This window comes from Hesperophylax consimilis, chromosome 12 (genome assembly GCF_061612785.1).
Source record: "Hesperophylax consimilis isolate HC1 chromosome 12, BYU_Hcon_1.0, whole genome shotgun sequence".
NCBI lineage: Eukaryota > Metazoa > Arthropoda > Insecta > Trichoptera > Limnephilidae > Hesperophylax > Hesperophylax consimilis.
This window is the reverse complement of record NC_142847.1, coordinates 28,616,878-28,642,932: the sequence shown is the minus strand read 5'-3', so window position 1 is coordinate 28,642,932 and position 26,055 is coordinate 28,616,878. Positions and strand designations below refer to the sequence as shown.

The following is a 26,055-nucleotide window of genomic DNA, read 5'->3' as shown; positions in this document are numbered from 1 at the left end:
TTTTATATGAATGAAATAAAACACTTTTAAATGCTTATTCTAATCTTGGAATAAATTATTTATTCATAACCAACAACAAAGAAACAAAAAATATAAAAAAAGAGACAAATCATTGAATTTCAAAATCTGCTATTTTCAGAATTTAAAATAAATTAAAATGATTACAGCTCACAGTCATAATAGTTAATACAATATTTAATTGACTGTTGTTGCTTCGATACCTTAATGCAGGTCTAATATTAGTCTTTTTCAAAAATAGCCATTATTGATAATACAATTAATCGTAGTTTTGACTAGAGACCGATTGTATGTATTAATATAATTCAATTCTAAGGCACACCAAACAGAAATAACATCCCTTCGCCAGGACATCATCGCTTTCATCAAAAGATCGATATCTTTACATAATAACAATTAATTGACTAATACATTTAAATTGATTCCTAAGAGATCAAAAAGTACAAAAGAGGATATTTCACCATCTATGAGTAAACTGTTACTCGTCAAGTGACTTAATTTTATTAGCTCACGAACCTCTGAGGAAAAAAAATTTCTCAGGGCCTATGTCATCTTTGGGGATGCTGTGTAGTGGGTCTTTTTAGGGAAAGGAACGAGAGTGCTGGGAAGGAAAAAGGTATGAGGGGTGCATAGGAATCTCGGGGTCAACATGCCCATGAGTGACTGACATATGAATCCATCCCTCCCACTGCAGTGCGATGGGTCGAGAGAGAGTCACTTGAGGTGACTTATGGTAGGAGTGTTGGTTATCCAACAAATGGTTCCCGAGGCGGCGGTACCCATACCCGCCTCTTATATTGAAATCATAAGATTAACATGGCTGTAAAGCAGACATTTACTTGACGGGTAGCGTTACTCAGCTGCTGTGAAACAAACAATATAAGTAAGCCACTCAAAGAGTATCACTAATCAACAATTTACCAGACATGGTGAAATATCCCCTAAAACAATTACATATTTTCATTCGTCACTAAAATAAACGACGGCTTATTTCTCTGATAACAAGTAGGAATTAGGCAATTAGTATTGTATATGGAATTAACTATAAATATAAACCGGTACGTAAAATCCGCCTAGCGTTGAATGAAATATTGAAAACATATATTTTTATATAATTTTACTTATCTATTCTCTATCTATTAATATATCACAAGTTTCATATTTTTTTCATGATCATGAAGTTATGTTATGCATATTGATGCATTGTCACGTTAGTGCCTCGCTGTCAACTCAAATTTATGGCCTATCATTAAATTTATTCATAAAGCGTAAAGCATGTGTATAAAATTAACTATAAAAACAATAAGTTGTTAAGCATTGATCAGTTTGTTGAAGAACATTTATTTATTTGAATGTAAGTGCCTACTGCTGTGAATTTATTATCCATTGTGAAAAAAAAATTGATATACAAACATATTGAGTAATATTATAATATATACACGGTGTTCGAAAACTCATAGTACAAGTGGGAAACTGGTGAATTTACCCTCTCTCCTTCGGTCATATTTGACCGTATCATACTTCGAATAAGAACTACCAACAATGTCTTCATTTTATTGAATCTTTATGTGTGATCGCAAGATTCAACCCGAACTAAATGCATTCTAGACAGTGTCTAAGATAAACATATCTTATTTTAATTTTAATGTGAGACATCTATTGACTCTTTTGCAAGTCTACTATGAATATTTTATCTTTTGGAATAACTTAGTGAGTACAACCTCTAATTGTAATACTTAATTATTTAAGACATTATTAGCGACCCTAACAAATTAGGAATCGCTAAAAATGTCTTCAATAATTAAATATTACAATTTGAGGTCAATCTTTTAAAATGCGTTGAAGCGTAGTTTCAGCTCCAATTTTTTTTTTGGGTTTCCTATGTGATTTAGATTTACTAGTTTCCCGCTTGTACTACGAGTTTCCAAACACCTTGTGTACATTTATTTTTTATATTCATCAGAGCTTTATTGTGACATTTAAATTTATTAGTGTTGATCAAAGTGATTATTTCACTTCTTATTTATAGTTACATACATTATGCTTGCAAACATTTATACTATTTTACACATGCAAATAATATCATATAGCACACCATCATCACAGAGATGGATGTTACAATATATTATAAATGCAATATTACCTAAATTGATTGGAATCATATCCCAATATTTTTTATACCCTAAAACAGTGCTTCTCGAACTAGGGGCTGCAACCCAAGGGCCTCCCGAAACTAGGGCCGAGAGGGACCCTTGATACTCCGACAAGGGATTCGCAAAATATTAAATAATGCAAGAAATATACTTTGACAGTTCATAGCTTCCTTCATTTAGTTAATGATGTATTCATATTACACGAGTCGCTGAAGAATAATTGATTGATATTAGATCTGATAGATTTATGAAACAATTTTGCAGAATTTATAATGAAGAAAGCAATGGCAAAATGTCCCACTAGCAAATCATTCATCATAATAATTCACGATTTTTTTATAATATTAATTTTATAGTAAATAAAGATCTCTTTAAGTTTGAAAAGCACTGTAACATAATGCTTAGTATTAATATTGAATTCAATTCAATATAAATTTCACTATAATAGTATTTCTTGTTGTAATTACAATTCAACACTGATGTTTGTGTACAGCGGGTTGCTAAGTATGGTCATGCGTTTGTACTTTAAGGAAGAGAGTCCGTCTTTCTTATGCTTTCCGTAGTTGCCCTTCATCACTTCGTATCTGCCATCGTTCTTGGGCTCTTGTTTGTGCTTCATCATTGTGTACTTCGACATCTCCGGTGGGAATCTGGAAATAATTCATTAAAGTTTGCGTATTTTGTCTTGGTTTGAATTGGTTTGGCTTGATTTGCCGTTTATATCTTTTGGCAAAGTATAAGATAGATTATCACCCATGGGCAAGGTAGATGGGGAATAATTAAACTCTCTGGAAGATAATCTCAATATGTATCGCTCTAAAGGGAGACTACCAATCAGAATTAAAACTTTGTTTTGCATCTTTAGCATCTCCCCAATTTCTTTCAGCCTTACAAAATTCCCTAAATGGGAACCTATATTCCCACTAATGCTGGTAGTTGTAGCGCTGTTGTGGTATCGTCTAATAAACCAGTATTAAAATACCACTTTTTGTATAGAATGTTTGTTTTAAAGAATGATTGTGAATGTTTGCAAATCATAACCATATTGCATATGTAATTGAAATTACAAAAAAATTAACGGTAGATATTACCTTTGTAAAGTGAGGTTCTCGTGAGCTATTCTCTCGCTCAGGTCGTCATCCTCCCCTCCCCACATCTCGAATCTGTTTGAAAATCCATTGATAGCTTTGTAGTGACTCGCCGTTATGGCCAAAGCTCCCCCGGTCAGGTAGTTGTAGGGCAGATTGTACCTGAAAACAATTTTTTTTTATTTACTTTACACATACCTGTTTAAAATATACCTTTAGGATGTCTCATTCGTCTACGAAAGAATTTGCTGAAATCATATACACATTTTTACACTACATACACTATGCAAGGACCTACATACCATTTCAGAGAACACATTAATTTACCAGCAGATAACAGTTATAAATAAGTTGACAAAATTCAAATGACCTCACAATAATCTTGTGTGACTCACTGTCAGCAAGTAGGTGATGTGGTTGTAAATTAAGAAACTACATCTGAAATAGAAACAACAATATTATTACAGACCGATTGTTATCTCTAATGCACAAACGCAATGTAGGCATTCTGAGTCTGTTCTACGGGTATTTCAATGGAGCCTGCTCTAGGAAGCTAGCAGCATTGGTGCACAAATGCGAAACTCAACGGACACAAGCAGAACACCCGTCACAGTTGATTTTGTCTTGAGGAGAGTGGGTAGTTAGTTTATTTGACACGTTTTTGTCTAAGTCGGCTCGTATGCGGAACGGGCTAACGGCGTATGTTTTCCTCCTTCGTATAATCCCTTCCTACAACCCCGATCTTAACCCGCCTCACAACACTGCCCAACCGGGTGGTGATACAGTTCCCCTTTACAGTTACACTACAGTTTACACTATAACAGGGGTGCTCTTGTGAGTCAGTGTTTAAAATAAAATAAGTCATATGCATTAATAAAAATGTAAAATATAAGAACAATTGAATTATGCTATAACATTTACCTATAAGTACTGATTTTGTAAGAATTTTATGACCAACCTCTCATCAACCGAACTGGGCTTTTTAATTCTCTTAACATCTCTAAACTTACCATGTTTTTTTTCTCTTTAAATGATGTGCCTTGTAGCAAAATACAATGTCACAGATTTAACACAAACACTTCAATACTATGGGTTCTTGTAGTGAGATGTTCACATAACAACACAAACTCTGTAATTCATTCATATGCTGTTTTGCACTTCACACCTTTTGATTGGCTCACCTGAACTTGTCGATAGAGGCGCTCATGTGCCTGGGTGACGTTGTGCACGCGTAAATGTTGGCCTCGTGCAGCGGCAGCAAATCTACATCGTGCAGGATGAAGCAGGGAAAGCCCAGCTCCATGGCGACCCTGGCTCCCGCATTGAACAGCTTGCCCTTGTTCCACGGCTTGTTGTCGCCCTGATGGATCACGAAAATCCTGAAATGATTACACATTATTATTTTTTTCACACTCAAATTCAAGCTCAATTCATGTTCTGTTAGTATTGCAACTGGCCCATGATGATAAAAGTTGAACTTGAACAGAACTTTAACTTTGAAATTTGATGTTTGGCTGGCCCCAAGAACGGGTTGTTTCACAGTGTTTGAACAAGTCATCAAATTTCACAGTTAAAATTCAAGTTCTGTGAAAGTTCTATACGAGTTCTGTTACTACTTCATAATGGGAATGTTGTTTCACAGTACTTGGATATTTAGAGAACTTGAATGGGACTTGAAATTTAGGATGGGTTGTTTCATAGAATTTTAACAATTCACCAAATTTCAATGTTCATTTGCGAGTTCTGCGAATGTCCCATTCGAGTTCTGTTATTATATCATTATAAGCCAGTTAGTTGACATATAACAGAGCTCGAAAGGAACTTTCACAGAACTTGAAAATTAAATTTGAAGAATTGTTCAAATTCTCTGAAACAATCTGTCCTTAATGAATTATTTAACAGTAGTTATGTGGCCCATGATGATGTAAAAGTTGAACTTGAATAAAACTTTCGCAGAACTTAAAAATTAACCTGAATTTTGATGTATTGTTCATATTTCAAAGAAAAAAATCAAGTTATGCGAAAGTTCTATTCAAGTTCTGTTATTATTTCGTCATGGGCCGGTTGTTTGACTGTACACAAATAACATACATAGCAAGGGACTATAAATTAATGTACTTTTAATGTGATCTTAATCAATTTTTATATACAACAACCCTATTAGGAGATATTTAACATAATTAATAGACTATTTTTTTCACATTTTTTTAACAGCAATCTCGGGTATCGTCTTAAACCTATATATCTCATCTTGTGCGCAATTGTAGCAAATTCAGTCTTTTTTCAACAATGATTCAACGACTGTGGCAATCCAAAAATTAAAAACTACCCGATCTTCTGCAAGTAATTTCCATTTTTGTGCTGTATTGACTGGACTATTGCAATAAAATGAACAACCGTGTTTCAACGGATAATCCGATATCCGTGAAAAACGGTACCGTACAAGATAATAGTTACCATTTCTTATCTGTACCAATCATTTCCGATTCGGCAAAATTCAAAAATTATTTTGGCTACGTCATGATTATAATTATGTACATAATTATAGCATTCAAAAGCATTGTTTCTGAGGTGTATCATTCGAAGTAACAACCAACCACAAAGGTTCGTGATTAAAATGCAAGATTTATGAAAATGGCGTCACAAAAATAACATTAGAGATTCGTTTTGGAATACCAAACAAACCGTATACTATACAAGTGTGTTGGTTACATAGTGCATTTGAGTTTAGCCAACAATATGGAACTAATAACAATACTGGTAGACATTTAATGTTTTTTGCTAAGTGGGAATGATTAGTGAAAACGTGTCATTAGGTGAATTTCAAATCTGTGAGAAAACATCGATCAGAAAAGTATCTAATAGTATTACAGTTAACCTTATGCCGAAGAAAATAATTGTATAAACCCAAAGCAATAAAATATACCATTCCGATCTTGTCTCAAGAATCTGCTAAGTGTGTGTTATAAAAAGGGGCCTAATCTCAATAATTTATTTCGTGGGTTCTTCTATCACACAAAAGTGTTGTTTTTTTTTTTAAGTTTCCTTATTTGTTTTATTATGGAAAACCGCCCAAATCGCCAGATATAGGCAGCAATATATTCAAGAGATCGTTTCTCCCCCATTCTTGTAAACAACGCGAGTAACTGAAAAATAGGGTACAACGGAGCTCTTAACACCATGTTTCAATAACATTAGAGATTAGAGCGAATGCCATCTTCAAATGAACAAACATCTAGCGTCTGCAAGCGTGAAAGAGTCGAATTAAAGTAAAGCAGCACCAGTTACATTACCTGTAATGTATCTCCTGACGCATCAAGAAGTTGTGCAAGTACGGAATGAAGAGTTCCAGTTGTTTCGTCCTGTTTCTATGCGGCACCAGCACGGCACTGCTGAACTGCGGCCTGCAGTGCCTCGGCAGGTACTGTCCCGACTGCAAGCCGTCCTCAATCACCTGCTGCGGTGTGATTAGGTCTGGAACCGGCAACAGGTTCCCGCTATCCAAAACCTCGCTCTTACACATGGGCAGACCTATGATACTCCTCGGCAGCTTTACCGTCTCTCTCACCAGCTCACTGGGTATATCCGATGGGTGAATGTAGTTGTAATGGACCGAGAAGCGTGGCTGGAAGACCAAACCCAAAGCTAGCAGGATCAGAGACAGCTTTGCCCATAGTGGCAGTTGGTATTGACGCTGTTGGTATTCTGGTACATGGTCACTATTCTTTCGCATGAATGAGACACCATTTCCGTTTTGAACTTTCATCGTTTGTTTAATGTTTCACTTGTAATCACTTTTTTATCCAAAATTTGATGCCAGCTCTGATTTTAGCTATTAATATCTAGCCCATGTTATCTTTGTATTAGCACTTTGATCACATAGTTTTTATTCCTTATTTCCGCTGGCACCTTTATTTGTGATATCTGTTTTTGCCTTGGGTCGTGTACGTTTCAAATTTGAGAGATGTTGAATGTCGTGTCTTGACGACTCGTCTCTTTTGCCTGCACTCGAAATACTGTGGAAATGCTCTATCTTATCTCCATACGTCTTTGTTATCTGAAACAAACATTTGTTGATATTATTTGTTTTCTAGGTAATTTCCTGTGTTGATTCTTCCAAATGGAGAGCCACTACGACTTCAAATAAACGTTGATTCTTTTCACCTCGGGGATTTTAAATCCGCGTATGTTCCGACTAAAACTGAATACGTTATGGCAAATCACTGTGTGATAAATTGTATCGATTGAATTTTATCGTGGCGGCATTATAGATAAGAGGTAGTATTTGATAAAGATTAGATAGGGTCTAAAGAAAGGGTGCATGACAAAAGCGATTGGTTCACAAATAAACTAACCGTAGTAATCAGTTATCATTTATGATGGAAAATTTATTTAAAAAAAAACACATGTAAAAATAAACTATGGTAATTCTTGAAAAAAGGATATTATGATTCACTAAACCTTATGATAACAATACAGGGTTGTGTTGTTCAAAAATGTCCCGCGTTGTGATTTACCAAAATATCCAGGGTTAGATATGCTTTTTTGACCCATGGAACACCCTTTCGATAACCTCTACCCACAATAAGGTGACATTTTTTTATTTGCATTTTTTATGATAACGAATGAAATAGCTGTAATATTTCAACGTAAATACTGGCTTTTTTCTAAAAAATTACAACATGACACGTGATCGATTTGTGATTCCATACTAAATTAACAGTCAGTGGCTTTACGTCTAATTGTTTATTTTTGCTTTTATGACCCTCGATTTCGCACCTGAGGCCAGAGTGGCCACTGCCCCAGTTGGCAATTTTAGTGCAGATTATATCAACACCCAGCGATGGGCCAATAATCGTGTTTTTTATTTGTTTATTCGTAAGGGCCGATCAAATTAAATTACAACACGCAAATTTCATATATTATTTTGTTTGCCCTATCTCTATTACTCGCTCCTCAAACCCCCCATCAAATCACATCTCATATAAATAAATAAAATAAAACATTAAAACTACAATAGTGCAGTACAATTCACACATACATCTACGCCTCTCTTCTCTTCTACTGCGGGCTGCGGCATGTACCTATTTTGCGAACAGCCTCTAATTTTTATGATATCTTGTCAACGCGAAAATATCTCCCATGTCTCAAAGACGTAAATTTTCAGGAGCTAAAAACTAATTTTTAAGAGTAATAACAGATTGTTTTTTAAAACATCAAAACTACGCTTTGTAGTTTTTGATGAAATGATGTATGGAAAAGCGTATTTTTATTCTAAAAATCTGTATCTCTTGTACGCATGGGAGGTATTTTAGCGTTGACGACTTTATGTAATTATGAACTAGTAAGTATTTATATAAATTCTAAGCTAGTATGCAATATAAAGCACATCACATTGTATTTATCGCAATACCTCTCGCTTGAATGTTTCGCCCAACGAAGCTGCCGCAACACTGAAAGGAAAACGGGTGCCTTAATTCCCAAGTGTTTCCCCGCAAGTGACACTTGATTAAGTAATAGAACAACATTGTCTAATAATGCCGTGGATAATAATATTGTTATCGGATATCAAGAGACAGTCCATGTACACACTCGGCAAACCCAAGCTTTTTAATTTCTCGACGATGACACCGCATTACCGACTCAATGTAAGAGAGTGCTTTTAGTGAATTAATAGACTCTATCTTGATAGAAGCTCTCATTACTTGTATTGGATAAGTAGTTTACAAAGGGAATTAATTAACACGGCTGTATTATACTGTATCCGATATTGATTAGTTTTCGCACCGATTGTTAGGTACTAATTTTATTGTCTGACGCACCATTTTAATTTTTATTGTTTTATCACCCTATGGCTAGCTTAGACTTGTAAGTTTTTTCGTAAATTTACGACTTCTAGCCAATGGGCATATTGGATTTTCAAAATGCAATATGCCCATTGGCTAGAAGTCGTAAATTTACGAAAAAAACTTACAAGTCTAAAGCTAGCCTTACACCTCATAATAATTGAAATGTTCTTCGCTATTTAAAGTTATGTTATGTTATGCCCACATGAACTCGAGTAGATAATAATACTATTTATTATTATATTAGCACTCTTGTTTTAAAAGTGCTTGGTCTAATTTTTGAAATGTAATTTCTTCCTAAATCATTACACTTTATTTATTATCTGAAACCGGACAACCTCTCTAACATTCAGCTCTGGCGTTAATGACGCAATTTGCGAACTATTTTCTTTCTGAAATGTAAAATAATAATAGGATCGTTTTTATAACGCCGTTTTTGTGAAAAATCACCTCAAGGATAACATTGAATTTATTCGTCTCGCAAGTGACGCGATTTTTTTATTTTTTATTGTATCTTTACCGCTTTGAAAGAAAAACTGATGTCGCCAATTTACATGAGACCTTGACCTTGCGGCTTCTAGGCCCTAGACAGGCTAATGAAATTGATTTTCTGTTCAAGAAAGAATTTCTATATTTGAAAATCAATTTCATCGGAAGCGTTAAAAAAATATCTTACTTTGGGCACACAGACACGTCCACAACACGTGCATACGCGAATTTGGTAAAAAGTATGCGTTTGAGATTACGAATTGTTCCGTTATATCCTCATTTGCTATAGTATTTTGCCTCGCTTCAACTTAGGCTTAGGTCAGACCGACTGCATACTTATGAGAGAACAAGAACTCGGTCAAGAACGAGAATCACTTTCTTGGGATTGATTATTGTTCATTGAGGAAGTACGGCGCTTACAACTGTTCATATCCTTAATAACCTCGAACATCTAGACGGCCTCCGTGGTACAGTAGTCTACATATTTGATTTTTATTCTGTGTTCCGATACAGATCGATTCCCGTCGAAGCTCAGAACATAATATTGACATGTTTTTTTTGTTATTTTCATAAACGGGCGCTTTATGATGTTGATTGTTAAATATTGTGCCATGAACTTGAATTTAAATTACTGACTCGCGGAATCTGATACTATGTAGGTTAATTCAACGGTAGCCCAATTTGGTGTACGAGAAAATTATCTGTGATAATAATTAGGTAGGTGTAGGTGCACCACATAACTGTTATACAGACCCAAAATCAATCGAAAAAAACTACAAATTAATATTTACGTGGCCATATCGATATGCCCACGATCACACTGTGTAATGGTGCATTCCCATTTTAACTTAACCTAACCCTAACACAACAGATAAAGTGACCTAACCCAACAATGTCACCCTGGTTAAAGACCACCATGGAGAATCGTAATGTTGGCATTGCTTGAAATAGCTTTTGATCAGATCTAAATAGACAGGTACTTTCTAAACATTATCCTCCTCATCTCCTTACTTTGCCCACTCCCTTCAGCCTCGTAACATGCCCCAATTGGGGATGCCATAATCATACTGACTTCGAACATTTGGGACTTTAGTGCGGTATTCACATAAAAAAGAGTCTATGTGGGGAACGGCCAAATGGGAGCAATAAAAAAGACGAGCAACACCGTTTGGTTTAGGTTAGGTCAGGCCAGGTCAAGTCAAGTCGGGTCAGGTCAAGTCAGGTCAGTTGAAGTCGGGTCAGGTCAGGTCAGGTCAAGTCAAGTCAAGTTAACCTTTACGTACCTCAAGGTATCACAATAAAATCACGAAGCGACCGCGTCTCTTAATATTCCATTTCCCTTCTGAACGAGAGTGTTAAGAGTTGCATACGTGTATAATGAAAACGTGAGCATGTTGATATAGCCATTTACCCAAAATTTTAGCGCGCCGAATACAAAAAAATCACTAGTCACATTTTTCTTATTAACATACATTTACCGATTGATTGATCAAAAAAACAATCACACAAGATTTCGATTTTGGTGCAAGTTCATTTCATCAATTGCGCTATAAGATTGGCATACTTGTACAAACATGAATCTTCGACACATCAACCAAATAATGCACTTATTATATTGATAAAATTAATGAATAAAGTTAACTCCATTTACCTATAAAATCCACTAGTCCCACTTATGGATACAACTGTAATTAAAAATATTAATGGATCATTTCCTGTGGATGTGGCAAATTTTGTGGTCGCTATAAAATACGATACAAAATAATTCACAATTTAATTTATTTATATAGAAGACTTTTAGAAGTTCTGGTAATGTTATTATTAGTCTAAAGTGACAATTTATTTACAACGCGCGTTCTCCTAATCGCGGGATTATACTGAAGTGCCAACTCTTTTAAAAAAATAGTTTTTATTCTCTACCTACAGGTAGTAGTTATAAATGTCACCACCCGTCAAGTAATTATAATTGTTCTTGTGGTTCTGAAATAGATAAACATCAACTTATGGTTTTGTAATTCACAACGATTTTTATACTTTTATAAACCGCGCTAACCCACGAGGCACACTCTTTTGTTTTGAATCATGTCACTTTCAAGAATTTATTCTTCAAATTTGAAAAAAGAATTTGAGATTTTTGACTTTGATTCTTTCGAGGGTAAGAACCATGTAAGAACGTTTTAAAAAAGTGTCCGTATTTTATATAGGTAGGTACTTTTCGACTAGGTTAGTACTATCCGTATTTAAAAATAATGTGTGGCTAATGAATTACGTTTTTCAATTTTTTTAAATATGTGTATTGTCTATCCGATGTAGTTTCCCGTACTATATAGCTACTTACATTAAGAGAAATGTTTTTTCTAGGTTTAATGTTATAAAAAAATACACAATGAAGACGTACGATAATATAGGTGGTTCAGGGGGGTAAAATGCACAAACTTCGGGAGGTGATCTTTTTTTACTTGTATGATATATCATGTAGTATAGCCTTCCGAAGTTAGTGCATTTTACCCCCGTACACCATGTATTTTCCATCTAATTAAGCGTTATTCACAATAAAATGAGCCATAATATAAGGATTTCCTATAAATAAATAAGTTCTATGACTTTTGAAAATCGGAATTATGACATTTGACATGGAATTTCGCGACATGATTTTTCACACATAAAATAAACATATTTGCGGGTGACGAAATGACAAGCAAATATATTTTAGTATGCTAGGAGTATTTATTATGGTTCAAAACACCATAAAATCGAGGCAAGTGCCGTGAGCTACTAGCAAATCGACGGTGGATTTCTTGTCATAATAGGGATATTATAAGATATACCCCTGTGATTCTAAACCCCTGATTTGATATAAATTTCTCGAGTTTTGCGGTAGGGTTGCATATTTAACGATGGCGCTGTGAACAAAATAATGCTATCGTGTTAAATTTTTCAAAGAATTTCTATCCGATTTTATTATTTACGAGGCTTCCGTCTTATTGTCGGCATATCCTACTGATTATATTTAAATCAATAATGGCGAATTATTTATCAAAGCAACAATTGTTATGGAGAATAAAGACATGTGCAAATAAACCAAGCGGCAAGAGGTATCAGTAGGGCATTGTATACTATGTCTTTAAGGCGATGCCATACGTAGTAATGCAAAATCATGTGTTTTTGGTTTGAAAATTTGGTCACCTAGAAATGTTTCAGATGCTTTAATTAAATACTGTGAGTAGATTACATCTTGGCCTTTGAAATAATCGGGTATTTTTTAGATAAGTCTTTTTATATGCCCAGAAAAAAATAATGTACAAAGCCTATGAAAACTGCTTTAAAGTTTAAAATTTCCTACTTACGAACCCATTTTCGGTTATAATTTTATTGTATATTGTGGCAAATTAAGTTATCTATAAAATTATCGAAAAAAAAATATTTATGCCTGAACATCCACAAAATAAAATAAAAGGCACTTTTTGGCCATGTTTTTTCCTGCATAAATCAAAACAGGCGGATGGTGTTTCGGGAATTTAAACCTTATCGCCATCTACGTAAGGGTTGTTATTGATAGCGGCTCAATTTAAAATATTACACGACGTAGTGCATCGCCTTAAGGTCAATAAATGATAATTGCAAAAATGGTAATTTTGTACGAAATATGTTATTATTCAAGTGAACCAACTGCCTTTAAAACTGGCGGCAGCTCATCCTTAAAACTAGAATTATCTGGCCCTTTTGTAGGTTTTAAAAGAATCAGCACTTTTCATAATACAATACTGTATTGTCCCATCTCCGGACTCGTTTTGGCGTAGTGTGAACAGTAGTTTGGAGGACAGGCTAATGTACCAAGAAATTGTCTCGGGGATAGACGGACAGCTATCTCCGCAGGATAGTGTCTTATGCCGGGATCACACGAGGACAATACAAAAGATAATACAATATTGTCCTATCCAAGCTCCGTGAACAGCCTCGACCGAACAGGACAGAACAATGGGACAACACAACAATTCCACCGTGGTTCAAACGCGGAACGCTGCGAAAGTGGATATTCGACCGAAAGCCGAGATACGTACCTACCCGCGATGCAACCGGCTATTGTCCTACCGTCTTGTCAAAAACACTTTAACACGCGGACAACGCGGCCGGGCTCGGTGGTGAAACTAAAATATCAAATATGGTCAGCTCTAGCAAGTCAGACGGCGGTGTAGTACATTAAGTAAATGAGTGTGTAAAGATTAAGATGTCACCCACTGTCCTAGTGTCTACAGTAGTTTGGAAGACAGAACAATAAACCAAGACACTGTTCCAGAGATATACGGGCAAGCTATCACCGCAGGATAGTGTCTTACCCCCATCACCGCGCCCGGTCGCGTTGTCCGCGTGTAAACGTGTTTTGACAAAACAGTAGGACAATAGCCAATCTCTCCGCGCGTACGTATCTCGGATCTCGTATTTCGGCTTAAAAATGACGCGTAAATGGAACAATACAATACATCTTGGTATAAAAGACCGGGTTCCATGATAACTCAACACAATGACTATTCAACACACTTTTAAAAAGTGATATAAAATCATTATTAACGGTGAAATTTTGTTTTTTAACCTAACCTACATAACCCAGTTAATAAAGTTTTTGTTTCATCACTTTCCATAACTTTATATAACTTTTTAAAGATGTGCTGAGTTATCATTGTGATGATTTATCCGGTTACCAAAAGACCGATAGAAATATATTATTTTTCGTCAACTCTCTCTAGGCTGTTCACGGAGCAGGGACAGGACACTATCGTATTGTCCTCGTGTGTTCCCGGCGTTACTCTGTAGCTTAGTTATACTACCTAATAGTATTTTCTTCGAAGAAAATTTATTTATTGCTTGGTTATCAAAAGAGTTTAAGCCAATCATTCTGTCTATCGAGTGATACATCGAGTCCTCTATATTAATCGATCTTTGGTACCGGTTACAAGTTTTAATGTTAGCAATTTTGTTTGCAAAAGACAATACTTAGTTCAATTACTCTTCAGTTACATTTTCTAGAAACTGACAATCAATGGGTATAATTTATTGACGTATTATTCCATTTGAATTGAATTCCATAATTTCTAGATAATCGTTTTTGCACAAGGACGGTTCTCATTTGATGGACAACCTTGAATCTATTTCTTTTATTAAATTTAAAATCGAAAGTCGGGTATATTATATGTACACTGAGAAGATGATTATGAAGTGTCACAAATGCCCGTAGACAGTGGAACTATCATATTTGATTTAGATAATGTTATGAGTTCGTACCCACTGAGTCCCAATTGCGCCCATCTATTAAGGCGAAGCTTAATGCCAAATCACTATTTTGATTAATCTTTATAACGAATTGGTGTACATTATGCATACCAAAAAATATGCTTTTGATAAATTGAAGGTTTTCCTATCGTTTCGTTTGAATAGAATACAAATAAAAAATAAATTACTCAATAAAAAATATAAATGTAAACTAATAAAAAAAATATTTTTTCAATAGAAATGTATGAACGCATAAAGGAAACAACTTTTAAAAAATAAAGTATTATAGCTAAGATTATCTGTGACAATTTCACTTGATTAACTTTTTTGCCTTCTTAGAAAATTATTTACAAAATAAATAAAAAACACTTTTGTGCTTGAAATCGAACGTTTCTAGACTCCATTTGTCAAGCGATTTTAATGCCTATTACCTACAATATAAGGAATACGAAGAATATACCCATTTTTGGCTTGTAGCTTCCTCTTAGGCCAAGTGGGACTATGGAATCCCCAATCGGGGTATGTTATGAGGCTTGATTCAGTGGGGAGGGGAAGGAGGCGGGGAAATACGTAGCTATTCAGATCTGGTCACCAAACACGTCTAAAGCCATTTCACGCAACTTTTAGATTCTGAATGGTGATCTCATCCAGGCAGGCGACTCTGCCGCGCTCGAATTAACTTCAATTGCTGAAACTGGTATCATTTCTTTTTCTTGCAAATACAATACATGCACAAATAATTTAGCAACAATACCCACCGTTATTTGAACCAGCATTATTATTTATCATTACGGCCAGACGTGGTCCGGCTTCGCTTGATTTTCAAATAAATAGTTCCGTAGGCAACCTAGATCTACTCTAGAAAGTATAGAGGGTGTATCGGCACGTACCCGACAAACTTACCAGCTATATTTGGAGTAAAAAATCTTATGTGCACTTTGCTGTCCGGTAACGTTTTTATTTAATAAAAAAATATTATTCATATTTTTACCACATGTCACCACTGTTTTATCCTTCGTCAAAGTTTGAAAACCCATCTGGCAATATTTAATTCGAATTCCGTTGAATAATGTACGTGTGTACCTATATTGGCGCGCTTTTACAATCACAACGAAATGGCACGGCACCATTCGTCACATTTTTAACTATTGTTATTTAGTGTGTGCGAAAGAGCGAAGACGCTTTTCGACATACTTGCTTATAACAGCTGTTGAACACGAAAAGCAATGCCAATGACAGTGATGGAGTGTGGAAATTTTTAATTTTTTTGTTTTTAATTGAAAAAAAAATGCTACCGGACAGCAAAGTGCCCGTAACATTTTTACTCCAAATGTGCTAAGGAATAGCTGGTTAAAGTTTGTCGGGTTAGTGCCGATACACCCTGTATAGGCGAGAAGCACCTAGAAAACGTGCGGCGTGGTTGATCTACTTTTTACATGGCCATTTTCAAATGATCTCTCTCTTTCTCTTCTCTCATCTCTTAGTAATAACACTAACAAATTCATGCGTTAAATATAATTTATTATTAAAAGATTCTGCAAATTATTATTTTTAATAATTATTACCTTCTTTTTTTATCAAGTTTAATTTCGTGGAACTGCATTTTAATTTAAAGTATTTTTTTATACAGGGTGTATCGGCACGTACCCGACAAACTTTAACCAGCTATTCCTTAGCATATTTGCAGTAAAAAATCTTATGTGCACTTTGCTGTCCGGTAACGTTTTTTTTTAATAAAAAATTTATTATTCATATTTTCACCACATGTCACCACTGTTTTATCCTTTGATAAAGTTTGAAAACCCATCTGGCAAATATTTTATTCGAATTCCGTTGAATAATGCACGTGTGTACCTATATTGGCGCACGTTTACAGTCACAACGAAATAGCACGGCACCATTCGTCTCATTTTTAACTATTATTATTTAGTGTGTGCGAAAGAGCGAAGACGCTTTTTGACACACTTGCTTATAACAGCTGTGTAACACGAAACGCAATGCCAATGACAGTGATGTAGTGTGGAAATTTTAAATTTTTTTGTTTTTAATTGAAAAAAAAATGCTACCGGACAGCAAAGTGCCCATAACATTTTTTACTCCAAATGTGCTAAGGAATAGCTGGTTAAAGTTTGTCGGGTTAGTGCCGATACACCCTGTATATTCAATAATATTACTATTGAATTTATGAAAAAAAAAACACATTTATTTATAAATAAGTTCTGTTGTGTAATTATTATTGCGCGTGGCGGCTATTTCGCCTTTTGAAGGCATTATCAAACTGTGTTGAATCCGCTTACAGACTATATATTTATATTATTATACATATTTGAAATAAATATTTAATTATTTATTGCATCTCACTATACATACATCACGTTTTTTCTCATAAAAATCAACCGCACTAGGACTAAGCCTGTATTGAGGTTAACAATTTACATTTGAGCGAAGCAAACATAGAGTAATCACAAACATAAAGTAATACTACGTATAACCACAAAATATTTCAAAAAGAAAGGAAAAATACATATTTGATGAGTTACCAGATGGGTAATTTGACAGTATATTGTAACAATATATAATAAATATATTTATACTATTTCAAATACGTATAATAATATGTCTGTAAGTGGCTTCACCACATGTTGATAATGCCTTCAGATACAGCGATACAGATAATGCGAAACAGCTGTCAAGTGTAGTAATAAATCAGACCCTCCACACAGCATCCCCAAAGATGACATAGGCCCTGAGGGATATATTTTCTTCAGGGCCCCCTGTGTGGAGTTGATATAAAAAAAAAAAATAATAATTATAAAGCAGAACTTGTTTATAGATAAATTGTTTTTTTTTTAAATATAGTTAAATTGAATAACAATATTATTGAATATATAAAAGAACAAAAAATAATTTATGAAGCTGCAAAATGTTGCCTACCATGAGCTCTGGTTTCATAAAATTTGCACATTTTTTTCTGTCTGGAATTTCCTGGTTAATGCTACTAATTTCAGATTAGTCAACGGTATTTACACATTTGGCTTTTAAATGGTGGTTTAAATGTCAAAATACATAGATAAGACACCTTATTGTTTGTTACATATCCATATATTATTTCATTGTTCGATTTGATACATGATTTCGAAAAGATCTCTGTAACCAATGACATTACATACTATAGACACGTTGTAGTGATCTCAAAAGTGGCAAGCGAAAGACACGGCAATTGTCGTACCTTCGATTTAGTGGTGAGAACCGAATTGCGTAAATGAATGCCAAAATGCCCTCGTGTGTGATGAGAAAATCTATCCACTACATAATACTTGCCATAAATGAATAACATTTCATTCGTAAATACCGGCAAATTACTTATTATATAAAATACAATTATTTCAATTGTTTCTCGAAGATTTTAAGCGCCATTAGAGAAAATCAAAGCGAGATAGCGAACGCACAAGTATAACATAATATGTATGTTTTATTTGGTTCCATGATATTTCATCAAAATGATAATTCAACACACATTTAAAAAGTGATATAGAGTCGTTAGAAGTGATGAAACAAAAACTAGGTTTAATAGTTAACCGATGTAACCTAGTTTTTGTTTCATCACTTTATATCACTTTTTGTAGGTGTGTCGAATTGTCATTTTGATTAGGTACCCGGTCACCGTTTTATTTTTAGCAATGCATATTGGCACTGCATGTGTATATTTATTTTTATTAATATCGACAAAGTTACTACACATTGATCTGTAACTACTTTCTTAGTACCTACGTTAAGTACTTATTTTGTATTCTTGTTATCATATAAAATTATTAAACTCCAGAATAATAATAATAATTTTACTACAGAACTCTATGATAACTTGTATTGTACCTGCTTATGTTGTTCATCTTGTTATGTTATGTACTATACACTTATTATTGTACTCCTCAACAACTTACCTATAACAATGTACAAGTGTAAAAGCCTTCCAGGTGTGAATAAACACATAAAAATAAATAAATAAGAATGGACGACAGTTGGTTGTCGGTCGTCTGATGCAGCGTTCCGTATTCGTCTAGTGTAAGCGAGTAAGCGTATCTTGTCTCAGTCACACCCGTGATGTAGAATGTAGTAATTGCCGCAACTTTTAAATGCGCAAACGCATCCCGATACTATAACCACTTCGTTCCTACACACATATTCTTTCTTTATTGACCTTAAAAACGTTTAAATTAAGAATTTACTGGAAACATAAAGAATGTTTGTTACTTGCCACATTTTGTTTTAATTTTATGAGTTAATAACGTGTCTAGATGCACTGTAATGTCATTGATTGTAACTACGATTAAACTGGTCCCAGTGAGGAGGGTTTGCACGGACGTCATCGATGTTCGTCCTCTTCCTTCTCACGCGTCTTGTTTGAAAACGAAAAAGATAGAAGATGTTAGAATGTCACGTACGATCCCTCACTGGAACTAGTATAGTTATAATAATGAATGCTAAAGTATTCAAGTTCATAGGTCAATCAATAATTATCAATTTCGATGAACCAAGTCGTGAAGCAGATCATTTTCATTATGGGTCCTATTATGTTATTGGTGAATGGTGGCCAATGTTCAATGGTTACCTTTCAGTTAGTAGGTACCTGTATTCAATGGTTACCTTTTAGTTAGTACCTATATGCAATAGTTTAATTTAAGTTAGTACCTATATTAAATAGTTTCCTTTTAGTTAGTACCTATATTCAATGGTTACATTTTAGTTAGTATTTATATGCAATGGTTATCTTTTAGTTAGTACCTATTTTCAATAGTTACCTTTTAGTTACCTTTGACGGCCGGCGTGGTCTAGTGGTATACGCTTTTGACTACAGATCCGAAGGTCGCGGGTTCGAACCCGGCGTGCGCAAATAAATTTTATTTGATTAATTTGTGTTATTTCACAATTAATTCATTTAAAATAATATATAGTATATTTGCGGCACGTTCCAGAGTGGAAGATACTCTCAGTATCGCCCTGGTGTAAGACCACCATTCAGAATTGAAACGTTGCTTGAAATGGCTTTAGCCGTGTTTGGTGACCAGATCTGAATAGCCAGGTACTTCCCCACCTTCCTCTTCCCCATCTCCCTCCCCTCCCCAATACCCTCAGCCTCACAACATACCCCAATTGGGGATGCCATAGTCTCACTGGCTCCAGACGGGAGCAGTTGGGACTCTTGTGCGGTATTACTGTAAAAAAAAAAAAAAAAAAAGTTAGTACCTATATTCAATGGTTACATTTTAGTTAGTTTCTATATTCAATGGTTACCTTTTAGTTAGTACCTATATTCAATGGTTATATTTTAGTTAGAATCTAAATTCAATGGTTATATTTTAGTTAACATCTATATTCAATGGTCACCTTTTAGTTAGTACCTATATTCAATGGTTACCTTTAGTTAGTATCTATATTCAATGGTTACCTTTTAGTTAGTTCCTATATTCAATGGTTACATTTTAGTTAGTACCTATATTCAATGGTTACATTTTAGTTAGTACATACCTATATTCAATGGTTACCTTTTAGTTAGTACCTATATTCTATTTTTCTCTTATTTAATCAATCAAAACCTCCTCTGAAATCGTAAGATTTGTAAGTAGGTACTTAAATACCGACCTACTTAATTATTATAAACAATGTATTTTATGTAACAGTTTAAAAAAAATCATATAAGAAATTATACAATTTGTTCGAAGAAACGTCACTATCTTAATGATAATTCTTTTTTCAAATTTTCTTCAACCAGATAGGTAGGTACCATAATATTAAAAAATGCGGCGATTTCACATTTGAAAAGAGAATGTTTACTGAATCATTAAAACGGCCACCATCTTGAAACGCAAGCGGAACGTACAAACAAATTTACAGACGTGCTAAATGCGAAACGATCGTTTTAAAACAGGACTTCGCTACGCTCAGTTGATAAATAAATGTGGGATGGTTCTGATATTATAGTTGGAAGGCTAAACACGTTTATGTTCCCAAATCTCCCGAGTTCAATAACCCGAAATAGTCATAAAAGTAATAGTCGATCATTTTATCTGCTCCGTCTGAAGTGAATCAGATACTTGAGTCGGACCATGTTGAGTCAGAATAATAGAAGAGTATGTATGATGAATGTGAATGAGGCAAGGAGTGTGTGCCAAGACCGAGTTGTTTGGCGGTCTGTACTGTGATGGTTAGTTAGTTAAAAGGTATGTTTCACGTATTATGCGATCAGCCAAGGAGATATATGGGAACTAACGGAATATAAAAACCTGTTTGCTAATTTAACTCGAGGCATCCATGTTACATTTCCGTTGGCAAGCTGTTAGACTAGAATTTTGTCCAGTTGACTCAACATTCTCAATTCAGGATAGCCAATTGAACATTTGCACAAATAAACCACCCACAACATTTGTCAATAGTTATTTGATCTACTGAACTTTTTGAAATTTGTCTATCTGTAAATTTGTTTGTACGTTCCGTTTCTTGGTGGTGGCCGTTTTAATTGTTCTGTAAAGATTATTTTTTAAATGTTAAATCGTTGATTTTATTTGGACTTTATTTTTCCTACCTGCCTGAAGAAAATTTCATTGATATATTTTCTTTGGATAAATTGTATAATTTTTTATTTGAAATTAAAAAATAAAATGTTTTATTAAGTATACACGTGGTTTATACTTAATTGGCAGGCGCTGATTCTATTTTTGTAATAACTTAATTATTTTTTGCAAAATTATGTTCCTGTAAATTGTACCGTCTTACCAATAATAATGTGTTTATATATTTATGAAAATAGTATATAATTTATCATAAATATGTAGTTTTCCTAGTATAGCTAGTTATGTACAGAGAAAATGATTTAAATGTATCCTTATGGGCCTTACAGACCATTCAACCGTTGTGTGTCAACCGTCGTGTTTTGAACTTTACACTCCACACGGTTCAATTTAACGTTCAACTCAACCAAATTGAGTGATCTGTAAGGCTCATTAAGGATACTCTGGCGCTCAAGAGGTTAAGTAGGTAGGTATTTAAGTACATATCTACAAATCTTATGATTTCCGAGGAAATTTTGGTTTAGATTATTAAATATGAGAAAATTGGAGACAATTTTATGGACGCGAGGTCCTACTATTCACAGAACTACTAATCTAGATACTGATGAAAAATATTGCTAATTTATTAAGAATCTCTTCAAATTATTCGTAATCCGGTTAAAATCGGGATTGCAGGCCATTAACGAATGAATTGATAAGTATCCTGATAAACTTTTGGTATAATTTCAATGTTTTGACATGATGTCGGAACACGTGTTCATAAAAATCTTAACAGTTTCGCATTTCATCATTATATATTATTAAGACAAAGACAGATACACGAACACGTGTTCCGGTATTACGAATTTACTCAAAGTTTATCAGGAAGCGGCCTGCAGTCCCGCTTTTAACCGGATTACCAATAATTTTTAAGAAAGATTACGATTAAGATTTTTGATACCTCAGCAATACCTACTCATTTTTCTCCGTGTAGACAAGGATGTTTCCTATTTTGACTCCCGCTGCCACTGATCTGTGCCCGAATTTCGGCCATTAGACATAAATGATGTTGCACCACTCTATAGTTTACGGCCTCTGTCGCATTCTTGTTAGAAAAAAGAAGGTCGACAGACTGGGTTCCCCATGTCATCCATACCATACCGGTTAGGTGCAAGGAAATTAAAATGAATCCGATCGGAGCCACACTCGACTTGGCTTTAGTCATCCTTTACAAATAAACTATCTAGTCTTTTCGCCTAAGTCTTTTACTCCTTGTAAAAAAATAACACGATATTTTTTATGCTAGGCCGTCGTCCCACGGGTCGGTAAGAAATCGACATCAACCGATTGCTATAAGACTGCGCAGAAAAGTAAAGTTCGTCATCATATTATGTAGGCAGCGCAGTCCATTGTGGAACTTTTCTACGCAGGGTCTAAGACATGTTAAAAAATGCGCGATCCATACCTTTTTATGTGCTACAAATTTCACTTGTGACTTATACCGCGTTCAATATTAATTAATAATAATAATTGGATTACTTGTATAGCGCCGTTTTTGTGCAAAATCACCTCAAGGGCGCTGTACAAACTTTTCTACAGTGATCTATGTTATTACTTAACTATTTATGGAGAAAATATACAGTACAATACTTACCTGGTAGGTCAGGTCACTTGAGATTAACACTTAATTAACATTATCTAATTGTTTATTGGCGAAATTTAGATACAGGATTTGGGACTTAATTGAAAAATTGAATATAACTAGACTTTCTCTTAGGAATGGTATATTTAATTTAAGGGTACGATAGCTTAAAAAGGTAAGTTTTTAGTTTAGACCTGAATTCTGTTGGACTTGTTATGGATCTTAGTTCCGTAGGGAGTTTATTCCAAGCCTTCGGCCCAGATACTCCGAAAGCGCGATCACCAAACTTAGTATTTGGCTTGCGCTTAGGTTCTATCAGTCTGCCTACAGCTGATCAACTTTTATTGAACTACAGGATTTCTAACCTAAAACTTAAGCAACTTTGTTGATCAACTTTTATTGAACTACAGGATTTCTAACTTTGTTGGTCAACTTTTATTGAACTACAGGATTTCTAACTAAAAACTTAAGCAACTTTGTTTAAAGAAGATTCACACTTGTCAATATGCTTTCATGATAAACTCTTAGTAAATTACGAATATATTATCAAATATAGTTCCGACATATCATTATGTAGGAACACGTTTTCATGAAAATCCGAATATTATCGCATTTCGTCATGATATATCATTAAAAAAAATGCAAGTATATTTGCCTTGATGTACGCCTATCATGACGAAACACGTGTTCCGACATTGCGATAATATATCTAATAAATAAATAATATATTTTTCTCCTTGTACTAACCTACCTTCCTAGTTTCTAAAATTATTTTATTTTTACTTCCCACTCTCTTCAGAATTTGTATTATAATATTGTTAGGTGTAGGTAAGTCATCTTGTGCATTCGTCGATACACTCGCGACACGCTTGGTGTCTATTTCATAGACCTTAAATGGTTATTACAGCAATTTACATAATAATATTGTTATCATACCAAGGCGAAGAAGTTAAATGTTTTATCGTGACGAGTGAATTATAGTTAAAACTAGCTTAGTTACTTTTGACACCGATGATAATGCGTTCTTGCCTACAACAACCCTACTAATAATTATTTTGGGGGTTCTTCAACCTAAATATAATTATTATTTTTTTAGTAAATAGATAAGTGAAATCTATCGGGAGCATTATGTCTATTATCGGCAGTATTTTTTGTTATATGTATTGGTACTCGCTAGAGTAATGTTTCGATTATTCGACCTGTGGACATTGGCCCGAAATTTAAGTTGCTCTTTGTGCCCGCTAAAGCCGGGATCTCTTCTGAGCCTCGATTCTCGAAGAAGTCATTCCACTCGTTGTTCGAGTGGAATGACTTTTGACGTTTGGCGTATGTATGTAGGTATCTTCGACGAGAATCAAGAATAAGAATATCGACCGAGGTATGTACTTTCGACGGCCGGAATTGGAGAATCGATACTCTGGTCTCTATTCTTTGATCTATGAAATAGATTCGCGAGGACAGGCTTTTCTATGGAATAGAAAACCAAAGTTGAATGGACTTAAACTTTCGTTCTATAAATTGATCATATTAGACTCCTATAAATCATGTAGGAACCCGCACCATAATAGAGATATTCTAGATACTCTATGCTAGAAACCCCGACAAGATAAGCGGAGTGATGATACCATTAGGTATTAAATATTGCTCTGAAATTTCAGGCTTGTTTGTTTTATGAACATCGACACGTTTGTAAGTCGACCTGTTAACAATCGATGCGTAAATCCCATAAATGTTACTAGTACCTAATTATGAATCTCATTCGTCAGGAAAATTATTATGGCGTTTATTTTATCGAAAAACAGGAAATCCTGTTTTCGCATTGACGAATAATTAGAATAACCATTTCACAAGAACATTCGAAACTCGTGAGATTTAAATAAATCGTTCTGACATTCTGTGGTGAATTATTTTTTTTTTATTTAGGTACTTACAAAAAGTAAGGTAAATGTTTACTATTCCGCCACACTCTTAAATAGTTACCAAAAACAATACTCAACTTCATTACTGCAAGAAAAAATATTAAAATTACCGGAATTGGAAAATAATTAATTTCTTTCAACAGTAAATTTTACGTCTAGTTTGCTTCCATCTTGAATATTCATACAACTATTACCTATTAGTTTTGTGAGATTTGATGGTTGGTAGGTACTGCAAAATAATAAGAAATTTGAACGAAAACTCTAAAAATAATATATTTATTAATAATGGATTTATTGCTATTTTCCATTTCCGGTAATTATATTTTTCTTACGGTAATTAAGTTGAAACACAGTACAAAATATAATATATACTGTTTTTGGTAATTACGCTTATTTAAAAGTGTGGCGGAAAATTAAATATTTACCAATAATATTACCTGAATCGCCGGTGAAACAAGTGCATATTGTTTACTGGTTTTTAATTAAATGTTTTAAAAATTCCATTATTTACGAAATCACACCCATTGTTTTGAACTTTTCGCTTCCCGCCATAGTGATTTTAAATCATAACGGATTCTCCTCTCCACAGGCCATAATAAATTTAACAATTTTTCACTTTCAATTTTGTTTGGTCACTAATGTTCACTCGTTTGAAACAGTAAAATAAATCATTATGGGTACCTAAAATTTTATTTATTTATTATTTGTGTAATAGGTTAACACTTCGCACTGTATCATTGGTTATTTGTTTTTGTTTACGAAACGAACTTTACGAAAATTCCGTGCGCGAAAACCGCCGTATTTTTTTCAAGACAAGCTCCATTCGGATCACAAATGGCAGACTAAATATTTAGTATGGAGCATTTCGAGTTATTAGTTTTAGTTCCGCATTTGACCGCCAGTCGCGCGCCAAATACGCATTTCTTTAGCAAGACAGAAAGGTACTTTTTCACATTTTGTTCGTGCCAGTATTCGTAGTATAAAAAGTTTATTTTTCAAATTTTAACTTATACAGGGTATCCGGGGGTATAGTGCGCTAACTTCGGGTGGTGGTTTATACATGATAGTACAAGTAAAAAAGATAAAT

The 26,055-nt window shown here is 34.4% G+C and overlaps 2 protein-coding genes across 2 annotated transcripts in view; one reads left to right on the top strand and one right to left on the bottom strand.

Annotated features, from left to right (window-relative positions):
* Positions 1 to 26,055, top strand: part of LOC149419432 (uncharacterized) — a 63,008-nt gene that overhangs the window by 17,096 nt on the left and 19,857 nt on the right. The gene's annotated exons all lie outside the window — the stretch shown is intronic.
* On the bottom strand, positions 133 to 25,788 carry LOC149419433 (beta1,4-N-acetylgalactosaminyltransferase B-like). Its single transcript, XM_089637826.1, has 5 exons — positions 25,406 to 25,788; positions 6,553 to 7,316; positions 4,441 to 4,638; positions 3,263 to 3,421; positions 133 to 2,821 (listed from the first exon to the last, which is right to left on the bottom strand). The coding sequence occupies exons 2-5, from the start codon at positions 7,023 to 7,025 to the stop codon at positions 2,635 to 2,637; spliced, it is 1,017 nt and encodes a 338-aa protein (XP_089493952.1). The 5' UTR covers positions 7,026 to 7,316; positions 25,406 to 25,788; the 3' UTR covers positions 133 to 2,634.

What these genes read in the sequence shown, in the direction of transcription:
- LOC149419433 (XM_089637826.1), bottom strand. Translation starts at nt 7,025, where the DNA reads ATGAAAGTTCAAAACGGAAATGGTGTCTCATTCATGCGAAAGAATAGT. An exon ending in CGTCAGGAGATACATTACAG is followed by an intron (nt 4,639 to 6,552) that starts GTAATGTAACTG and finishes TAATCATTTCAG; the next exon opens with GATTTTCGTGATCCATCAGG. An exon ending in GCCTCTATCGACAAGTTCAG is followed by an intron (nt 3,422 to 4,440) that starts GTGAGCCAATCA and finishes AATTGTTTTCAG; the next exon opens with GTACAATCTGCCCTACAACT.